We start from the raw sequence: 10698 nt of genomic DNA on the forward strand, positions 1-10698 counted from the left end.
GGGCTAAGTTATACCCATTGGTCGGGTAAGTCTTGCTGAGTATTAGATGCTCAAGGTTTGTTGCCACCATACTTTTATTTCAGGGCACCCAGACGTGGATTTCTGCCCCTGCTGTGTCAAATTTATCCGCCGTGATGCAGAGGGGTGGGAAGTGGTGGAGCGAGACCCCTAGACTAGGGAGTTGTCGGGTTGCACACTTGTGGGCAGGGAGTGCAACCTGTCTGTTTGGTTTGAACCGGTCTATGGACCGGTCTGACCGGTAGTCTCAGAGGGATCCATGCAGACCGGTCTGACCGGTTGGACTAACCGGTCTGACCGGTGGTGTAGGGGCAGAACACTAGTATAGTTCTAGGTTCTTTTCCATTTGAAGTTTGGCTACTCCATTGTAAAGTTGTAAATTATTTGAGTTATGTAAATTATGTGTGTATTTGAACCAGCTTTGAAAAATTGTTGTATTTAAACTCGTGTTGTAAAGATGGTGGTTTTTCCCTTTTCCGGTTTGCCGTATAATTTCAAGTATTTGTCATGTTTGTACCATCTGCGCCCAACTTCGCATGGGACTACCAGTGGTGTTTCGATCGGGCCGTGAGTTGAGAAAGGATCGCCAAATTAAACCATTAAGCTAATGCGTCCGATGTGTTCAAATGATGGCCATTACGCTTAATTTGGAGTTTTAATTTGGCGGTTCCGTCACACTGGGGTGATATTGCCATGTGAGATTCCTGGGTCCTGTTTTTCCAGCAACCCCAATGTAATTCGATCTTTCAATGTCACTTCTTGGTAGAATTAGCTAGGGAGTCATTTTTACATCTTGCTAGAATTAATACCCTGTTCTTAGCTTTATCTTTCTCAAATATGGAGATATCCTTCACAAATGACAAACCAATCATTCATTAATCGTCTGGGTCTTACTTTTTGCAGAGATGCCTCAATTGTGTGGTGGCCAGCTATGTGCTCAGCACAAAGGGTAAATTGGCCACTTTAAGATTACCATTTGGGGAGGTCCGTTTGGTATCCCAAAACTGCTTAGCAACAGTCGGACAAGTGGGTAATGTTGGGGTGAACCAAAAAAGTTTGGGTAGAGCCGGATCTAAGTGTTGGCTAGGTAAACGCCCCGTAGTAAGAGGGGTAGTTATGAACCCTGTGGACCACCCCCATGGGGGCGGTGAAGGGAAAGCCCCCATTGGTAGAAAAAAACCCACAACCCCTTGGGGTTATCCTGCGCTTGGAAGAAGAACTAGGAAAAGGAAAAAATATAGTGATAGTTTTATGAATTATGATGTATATATGGTTTAGTTGTCTTTGCTTTGCTGCCTTTGTGATGAGTAAACTGCACTGTGCAAACACTATCTGTGTCAAGTATAATTTGGCATTTCCCATGTGTTGAGATATGTAACTTTTAGCATGTGAATCGCGCTCCCTTGTTAAAATGTTGTAATTGGAAGGGAGATTCAACTTGTGGAAATTTGCTCCAACTCATCAATATCACTCTACTATTCTATATCATTGTAAATTGCAGGTGATGCTATGAAGAAGCTTTTGAGGAAAAACAACAGTAATGGAAGGGAGATTCATATGTGTTTTAGTTATTTTTGGCTAAAAATATGGAATGGATAAAATTGTTGCATGCCTGCACGATTCTATGAGGTCTTTTCTTTCTGGTTCAGATAGCAAGAATGCTCAAAATGTGATAGGTGATTTTTGAATAGTCTCCTGCGTGTTCTAGAAAAAAAATGTGATAGGTGATTTTTGAATAGCAGTTATTTGGGGAATATATATGCTACACTTGTCATTCTCAAAATGTGGTGGCTGTTTATTGAGTAGTTTCTTAATCCCTGCAGCATAATATTGCTTTTATTCAACAATATTCATATTTCTCATGCTTATTGTTGTAGTGTGTTCGGATGGAGCTGGATCATCATGCTGGGCAAGAACCAAAGATCATCGCGGCCACGCTTCGGTTCCAGAGGGAGGAGACGGGCGTTTTGGAGGCCAACCACTTGTGCGTGCTCCGTCGTCAGTTGTGCCTGCTGGTGTTCCCTCTCGTGGCGTGGCTCCACCCATGCTCTACTCCCTGTGATGGAGACGGTGCTCGCTTGGCCAGCAAGGATGCGTTCAAGCACAACGCGCAACACTTGCCCTCCCGTGCCGAGCCGTTGCCAAGCTGACAGTAAATCCGCTCTCCTTTGCATCTTTTCTCGAACACGCAAGAGATCTGCGTGTCAATATATTAAGAAGAAAAAGGGTGAGACACCCAGGTACACAGGGTTTTGTAGGAAAAAACCTGAAAAACCCCCTCACACACACACATGAGACTACACTAGTACACTCTCAGAAACAGGCAGGACCTGACCTAAAGGATAAGCATCTAAACCTCCTAATCATTAGCTAGCAGGGCAAGGAGATAACTAATTCCTCGAGCCCCAGCAGAACCCCACAAGTGCAGCTCCTCTCTAATAGCGGACATAAGTCCATTCAGGTTAGGGTGAAGACCATCAAAGACACATTGAATCCGATGAATCCATAACGACCAGGCCACCAAGATAATGGTTGAGTTTAGCCCCTTTTGGACCTGACCACTGACTTTACTGCTCACCTTGTGCCACCATTCCTCAAAGGAAGGATCCTCCAATTGGGGAGAGAGCACTAGCAAACCAAGTCCTAGCAGGATTTCAAACCAAGTCTGGTGCGCAAAAACACAGGATAGTAACAAATGATTTATAGTTTCCTCTTCCTGATCACACAGGGGGCATTTCTCTAGATGTGCCAAACCTTTTTTAGCAAGCCGATCAGCCGTCCAGCACCTGTTGTGAGCAACCAGCCACATAAAAATTTTGCATTTACCTGGGGCCCAGCTCTTCCAAATTCTTTCCCAAGGTTGGAATTGAATGGCTCCAATGAACATTGCATCATATGCTGATTTTGCTGAATATTGTCCAGATGCTGAGAATTTCAAGATGTGAGAATCCTCCACATCAGGCTGCAAAACTCTTTCTGCAAGTAAATCCCAAAGACCAAGATACTCAACTAGAACATCCAGGGTAAGAGCACCTTTAATATCAGCGACCCATCTCATATTGGTTAAGGTCTCATAGACTGTTCTTCTTCTTTTTACCAGATTGGGAATTGCACCAAAGAGATGTGGTACAAGCTGACCAAGGTTCTGCCCATGAATCCAATTGTCGGTCCAGAAAAAAGTGTTCCTGCCATTTCCAACTTCCGAGATGATGGCCACAGCAAAGAAGGATTTGACTGATTGATGTACTTGTATGGGCAAAAAGGCCCATGGTTTGTCAGGTTAAGTTTTTTCCAGCCAAAGCCATCTTGCTCTAAGGGCCCAACCAAGCTGCTACAAATTAGATATGCCTAAACCCCCTAGTTCAGGTGGGCGAGTAACCTTGGGCCAAGCGACTAAACAATGCCCTCCCTTAACATCATTTCTTCCCTTCCATAGGAAACCTCTCCTGATCTTATCGATGGACTTAAGCGCCCAGATCGGGAGGTCCACAGGCATGGCTAAGTACACTAGCATTTGCCGAGCTCTGGCGCGAGGAGTACCCGCCTTGGGCCATGCTTGACTTGATTTCTTCTTATTTCGGGGCTTTGATCACCAAAATTCATTATCGAGCTTGTGGATTTTGTTGTCTGCTTGGAGATTGGGAATTCACCTCTCCTCCCCTACAAACTAATGGCATGCAGCCAGCGTCCCAGCCCTTTTTCTAACAATCTGTTGTATCAGATTGTTACCATGTTGCCGTACCTATGTATTTCCATGTGAACTTGTAGCCCCGTGTTGGGTGATGTGCTCGGTTGTGGTTACAGGATGAAATGTCATCCCAATGAAATATTTCTGATAAATGTTAGTCAGGTGGTTCAGTTCGCCTTGATAGACACTTCATTAAGAACCCATTGGTACTTATTATTTAATCTGTAATGGCTGATTTCTATTTCTTAAGGTTTTACTGATTTTACGATGTGAAGTTCAGTTTACCAATGATAGTATCATATTTTTTCTATGCTAACGATGGGTTAAAAAGAAACTTTCATTCAGATAGGATCATCTTTTTCTTCGGATTTTTTTTTCAGAAGTGCTCAACATAACTTTATCAAGCTTATCTTGTATCCTGCGGATGTTTGCTCTTGTGTGAATACTTTGAATTATACTTTGTCACACCCAGAATAGGATACATCTTGAACAAGAAGGTTGTCTGACTATCATTTAAATGAGCATTTGCTATAACACTTGACTAAAGACTGGCAAATTATGTTCTGTCTGTTCTTTAGTCAGAAGAATTGTTTGAAAATATGCTAAAGAGTTGCACTATCTGCAGGTTGATGATATGCTGAGAGAGAGGGATAACATCCACTGCTCATTCAGAACTGAACGAACTTTGGTAAACTCTGTTGGCGCTGTTATAGTAGCAGCAGTAGGTATACCACAGAGCATAGCATCCCTGAGAGCCCTGAGAATGGTATGAGAATGGTAGCGTAGATGGCAGAGTCAAATCTGAAAAATAAAGAAGTGGTTTAATCTAAACCTTAATAGATCTGACAAGAAAGCCTGAAGAGTCTTGCTGCTGTGCTAACAATTACAGAGGGTGGGGAACTTGTAGCAGGTTATGTGACAAGAGAAGCTTTAGTCAACAAGCAGAGTTTTTGTGGCATAGAATTGAAATGTTGTCTTGGGTTCAGTGGAATATGTGTAACTTTAATTGTACTTGGGAACCCTCATATTGAATTGTTTATGGAATTATGGTCCTGACAGATCATTTTTTAAATACATCCTTGTTATATAAATATATCTTCGATATAAATAAAAATTAGTATATTATATTTTCTATATATAAATAATTTATTAAGTTTTTTAAACACGTGTGTCGCACGTGCATCTCCACTAGTATGATAAAAGCAATTTTCATACTCCTAGAATCGATGTAAAGATTAATTTTGTCGTGCTGAATGATCACAATAGTGCAATCCTAAAATTTCCTATATTCCACTAACGCCTTTCTAATGGTCATTACTATTATTAAGCTGCTAAGACGAGACGTAATGGGCCACCCCCTTCCAATCATCTAGGCAAGGCAAGGCGGCGCCATATTATTATGAAAAACTTCGAAGCAGCAGCACAGAGGGAAAAAAAGGACAAGGCACTAGGAAAACGCCCAGCCCACCAGCCAGCCCATATATCCTTCCTGGCATATTGTGTGACCTATGTCTTCCCTTAGCCCTCTCCGTCCATTCCAGATCTCCGCTGCCACTTCCCCTCTTTGCGCGACTCTTCTCTCCGTCCCTCCCTCTCCCGTTCTCCATTTGCGCTGCTGCCACACACAACTACCCTCCCTTTCCCTCCCCATCCTCACTTGATGAGGACATCGTCATGCTGTACATGCTCATGCTATGGTCTTTCTCAAGTTACAAGTCGTCACCAACTCAGTCATCGCGTTTGTCTCGGATTCAACCAACATCTCTACACGGTTTCGGTGATATCTTTCTCATACGGCGTCCAAATGAGGTGATCTTGGATGCATTGGAATCGTGACGACGAGATGCTTCTTTTGGTTCTAGTCCTAGATCCAGAAGCCTCGTGAATCATTCTGTGTGACCATGGAAAGGTGCTGTGTCACCTGTTTTGGGCCTTTTCAGGCTTTGTATCGTGTCGGGCCTTAAGCCTATGTTGTGGGCGCCCCCGTGGTCGCCCAACCCTAGGATGCTCCTGGTTCTCCCATAAAATCAATAGCCGCCGCCGCTTAGACTCGGGTTTTATTTAGTTCTTGTGTTTTCCTTCGAGAAACATAGAAAACATCGTTGTATCTGCGGCGACAAGTCTTTATACATTGATCCAGGGCCTTGTTCTTGCTCTCCTCGACTGTGTTGATTAGTCCCTTCGAATCGAGTGCTTGAACCCCTCTTGTGTTTCGCTTCATCCATATTTGTAATTGTCAGATTCTGTGTTTACATCTTCTTGCTTATTTCCTTCATTTCGTTTGCGGGAAAAGCCTTCTCGACGAGGTCAATCAAATTGTGCTTGGTTGATAACCAACGGAGCAGTGGTATAGTGGTTGCAGGATTCGAATCGTGCTGATTTGAAGCCGGATTGTCAACGTCGAGTTGTCCACCAATCGAACGTACCTTTACCTTTCGGAAGATCGGGCCTAATCTTTCATCAAGTGGTATCAGATATTCAGGTTTCCCATGAGGTATTACCCTTCGTTTTTCCATTAGATTCGTTTTGTGACATCTCCCTATAGTCCAATAAAAAACCTACAAAAAAATTCTGCTGTCCTAGAAACTTTTTTTGCCTTCATAATTTTTGTTTCAGATTCGCTTTGTTGATTTTGTGTCTGTGGTCGAGTCTTGTTGCTAGTTTAGTGTGTTCATCGTCGTAGTTCAACCGCCAGTTGCTGTGTGCTTGTTTCCGCTGCTGTCCCACTTCACCATTACCCAAACAATAAGTCAATCCACCCCATTACTCAACTTGCCTTCGCTAGCCGCCTTGTGTGATTTCCTGCCGCGCCAGCCCTACATAGGACTTGCCTTCGCTAACCGCCTTGTGTGATTTCCTGCCGCGCCAGCCCTACATAGGTTGCAAGGCGCCTTGTGCCTTCGCCTTGCATCGCAGCCCCCCTTGATTCATCTTGCATATCCTATTGCTGTATCCAACAGGGATACTTTGCACTAGCTGAGAAGCTTTGTTCAGCCGTGATCTGTGCCGGGGTTTAGGGAAGCTTTGCCCTAGCCACTGCCGCCCTATCTGTCAAGTTATGCTCTCTCAAAACCATAACTTAAGTTACTCTCGGTAAAACAGGCATAACTTTTCGCTCGGTGCTCCATTTTGGCTCAATATTTTACAGCAGAAAGAAGACGAAATGTTGCAGAAGTTTGGGATGGCAATAACATCTGGAGCTGATGGGGATAGAGCAGAGACAAGTGATTGGCTTTCTCAGTCCTCCTCTAGTTCTAACCCTCTCTTTTGGCTGCCCTCTTCTCTCATTTTGCTGATTATTGGTTGTGGCGCCCGGTTTTTTTGGCGCCTCGACGTCTAGGCGACGACTAGGGAACGCCTTAAAAACCCTGATCGTCATAAAAAATACGTATGTTACACAAATAAAAAAATCTCAAGCGGAGCACTTCCAAGTTCCAACATTGAGATCAACTAGCTGGCATTGATATTATAAAAGAAACTAAGCTGCCATTTCTCATAGTCTAGCAGTAAAAACCCACATAAAAATTATTTGTTGGTAGAGATAGTTAAGAGGTGAATGAAAAATTAATACGACCCAATCTCTCCCTACCTGGCAGAGAGGAAGAAAGCGGAACCCTGCATCCTATATAATCCCTGGGTCCGTCCGTGCCGTCCCCATAGCCCCACCAGCAGGCAGAAGGCGGCCCCACCAAGCAGCCCCAAATTCCCCCCTTCCGACTCCAAATGTCTTCCTCCGAGCTCGTGCTCTACAACCTGGTCCCCGCCCCCCAAACCCTAAACCCTCCCCAACCCCACGCCGCCGCCGCCGTCGCCGTCGCCGTCTCCGGCGACCTCTCCATCTCCACCACCGTCGCTCCGCCGCCACAGGAGCCTCTCCGCGTCCGGACGCGCCGCCCGGTGGGGTCCTCCGCCGACCGCCACGCCAAGGTCGCCGGCCGCGGCCGCCGGGTCCGCATCCCGGCCATGGTGGCGGCGCGCGTCTTCCAGCTCACCCGCGAGCTCGGGAACCGCACCGACGGAGAGACCATCGAGTGGCTGCTCCGCCAGGCCGAGCCCTCCATCATCGCCGCCACCGGCACGGGCGTCACTCCCGAGGAGGCGCCCCCCGCTCCCGTCCCTGTCTCCCCCGTTGCGGCCACCGCGTCCCTGATGCCCGTACCATACTACACTGCGCTCCTCATGCAGCCACCGCCAACCACCGATTCCGCATCTGGCTCTGGCACCGCCGCACAGGAGAATAATAACTAGGCTAGGTAGAAGACGGCGGTTACTATGGTTAGGACTCTAATGTTAGTTATTAGTTTAGATTTCTTATGTGTGTGTGCTCTGTAGCCATGGCAATGGCATCCCCCATTCCTCAATAATTAACATATTACCTTGGGGGATGCCATGGATCCCGTTGCTTAGATTGTCAGTTAGGTAGAGAATGGATTGAGATGGTAACAACAGAAAGGGGGGTTGGGGGGGGGGGGGGGAGACATTTAAGATGTTTAGTTCTACTCATGTTTGGAACAAAGTCTGACATCTTGTGTTTCAGTTTGTATTTGAATGCCCCTTTTCTTTCTGTACATGGTTGGTGCTTCCTTATTTGTCGTGACTAGCAGCTGGATCTAGTTATTCGGCCTAAGAATTTGTCATGGTGCTTGGTTCGCCCTTGTCATGGTTCTGATGAGGGCCACGTGGCAATGGAAGTTTGAAAGCTATTAAATTATGTATTACTTACTGTCATGATGTCTATATTTTGTCCTGTGCAATTTCCAAATGTAAATGCAGTGAGATTTACCTCCAGTTCTGTTTGGATGGGCTTCAGTAGTCAGGTCATATGTGCTACATGATTGTATTTTGTTTGCATCCAACAAAACTACAAAAGGGCAGTGTTAATTGAAAATGTGTGTTTGCAGGTTTACATTTCTTGTCTGGACGTCAGGTAAAATTCCTGTACTACTGTAAGGAGAAAACTTAACATGAAGTTCTGTGCAGTCAGTTATCAGCACACCTCAACAGCCATCTTTTCACTGTAAGTATGCTGTTTCCTATCTATATGTCCCCTCCAATTTCATATTCTTGAATCATATGAAGTTACATGCACAACAGAAAAATTTCTTCTGCATATTGACCATATTACAACAATGCGTTTTTTTTATTTGGATTCAATAATATGTCTGTATATACCATGGTTCATAAGGCATCGCCTAGGCGACGACTAGGTGTCCAGGCGTGCTCGGGGTGGTAGGCATCCCCCTTGCCTTGCTAGGATGCCTATGGCGTCCGCCTCAGGAGCAAGGCGTCTGCCTGAGCGTCCAAAGGTGTCATCTAGGCGTCCTGAAGGATGAGGCGGCCACCATACATGGGTACTGCAGGGAATCAAGGGGTGCAGGCGGGAAATCGAGGGGCGAGCGGGAAATCTGAGGGGCGGACAGGATATCTGAGGGGTGGGTTGGAAATTGAGAGCAAGACCTGCCCAATCCAGGCTTAATTGAGAGAGGGAAAAAAAGAAGAAGGGAAACAGAGAAGAGAGAGGGAAGAATGGGTGGGAGGCGGGAGAAAGACTCACGGCCTCATGGCGGCAGACCACGCTGCCTCCGCCGATGGGCCTGTGCGCCTCTCCTCTCTGACCACATCTCCTCCGTCTCCTCTGCTGGTTCATGGCCCTGTGCGGCTCACCTCTTTGGTTCCTGCTGGTCCATGACTGCAAACTGCAATGGTCATGTAATTCATCTCCATGTCTTCCCTTCCCTCTGATCTGCTGCTCTGCTCGTGCTTCCCTTCCCTCTGCTGCTTGCTTGCTGTGCTCTATCATCTATACCTCTACTGCTTGCTGGAGTTGTTGTGCAAGAGCAACTGGAAAGGGGAGAATGGGTGGTTCAACAACTCAACAAATGTATATATATGCTACTAAATTTTGCTGTTATGGTATGTTTAGAATATTTTCATGGCATCACCTCGCCGCGCGCCGGCGTTGTGAGGGGGGTAGGTCGCCTTAGCGCCTTAAGAACCATGGTAGATACATCCAGGTATAAATGATTGGATGTGAAGTTTGATTTTAGTTCCTTTCAGAATTAGCTTCTGATGTAGTGGTGGCACATGAACTTGCTAGTTTCAGCACCTTTGGAATATTTGGGTCTGTTTGTTTGGCTAGAAGATTTTCTGGGGTTTGTCAGTTACTGGCTGCTGCAATTTATTGAGTAGAATGAACCCAAAGAACTTTCTTTGGCTAGTGGCACATGGAATTAGCAATCAAACTGCACAAACCATAACCTAGGCATCAATCCCCTTTTACGTTGGTTACCACTAGTGCCCTTTATGAACTTTCTGGTGGCTTAGGGTTTCATCACAAGCCTACTCCAACTTGCTTGGGACTAAAAGGCTTTGTTTTTGTTCTGATCATTCTGAGGTGTTATGACACATTATTATGATATACACAGCCAAATACTGTTTTCTTATCTGCAGTTCCATGCCATTTGGATGACATGTACTTCTCTGGAAGTGATTCTGCAGTGCCTAGTACTATCTTTAGTCATAACTTAATACTAAAAAGGGAATATGTGTGGCCATTTGCTGTGTAATGCTCTTTCTGAAAGCGTATATGATGAATGGGTTTGTCTTAATACATAGGTATATATGGCACTGGATACTAACTTTGAGGAGTATAGAAACTTTAGTTCCCATGCAACTATTGATTGTTGAGATATCCAGTTATTAAGGTTACTCAATCGTGCTTAGATGTTTTGGTCTCATCAGTGCAGCATGGTCCCTTTGCGAGGATATCATGTTGTGAGATGACATTGCCCTACTCGAGTTACTCTGGATCAAAGCATGTCAATGAACATATGATGTTTACACAAATTGAAGCCAGATCAAAGATTAAATTTCAAAAACATACAACTATTTTTATGTGTTGAGGAAACGATCTTTTTTGCCCTCTGTAGTACCCTTCAACTATTTTAAAGTGTTGTTACAAAGTACACTGCCCTCTATGGCTTGTATTGTGT

General features: G+C 45.1%; 1 protein-coding gene and 2 long non-coding RNA genes across 3 annotated transcripts; all 3 read left to right on the forward strand.

Moving 5' to 3' along the window:
* The first annotated feature begins 1272 nt into the window (after positions 1–1272).
* LOC120642881 lies at positions 1273–1959 on the forward strand. The gene is made up of 3 exons (XR_005662768.1): positions 1273–1694; positions 1743–1805; positions 1896–1959. It is a non-coding gene; the product is annotated as an uncharacterized LOC120642881 (long non-coding RNA).
* Positions 1960–2845: 886 nt separating this feature from the next.
* Positions 2846–3898, forward strand: LOC120642883. The gene is made up of 2 exons (XR_005662769.1): positions 2846–3041; positions 3119–3898. It is a non-coding gene; the product is annotated as an uncharacterized LOC120642883 (long non-coding RNA).
* A 3483-nt stretch (positions 3899–7381) lies between these two features.
* LOC120639783 (transcription factor PCF1-like) lies at positions 7382–8494 on the forward strand. The gene has a single exon (XM_039915667.1). It carries the CDS (start codon positions 7430–7432, stop codon positions 7952–7954), a length of 525 nt encoding a protein of 174 aa, XP_039771601.1. The 5' UTR covers positions 7382–7429; the 3' UTR covers positions 7955–8494.
* The last annotated feature ends 2204 nt before the right edge of the window (positions 8495–10698 follow it).

This window comes from Panicum virgatum, chromosome 7K (genome assembly GCF_016808335.1).
Source record: "Panicum virgatum strain AP13 chromosome 7K, P.virgatum_v5, whole genome shotgun sequence".
Classification (NCBI taxonomy): Eukaryota; Viridiplantae; Streptophyta; class Magnoliopsida; order Poales; family Poaceae; genus Panicum; species Panicum virgatum.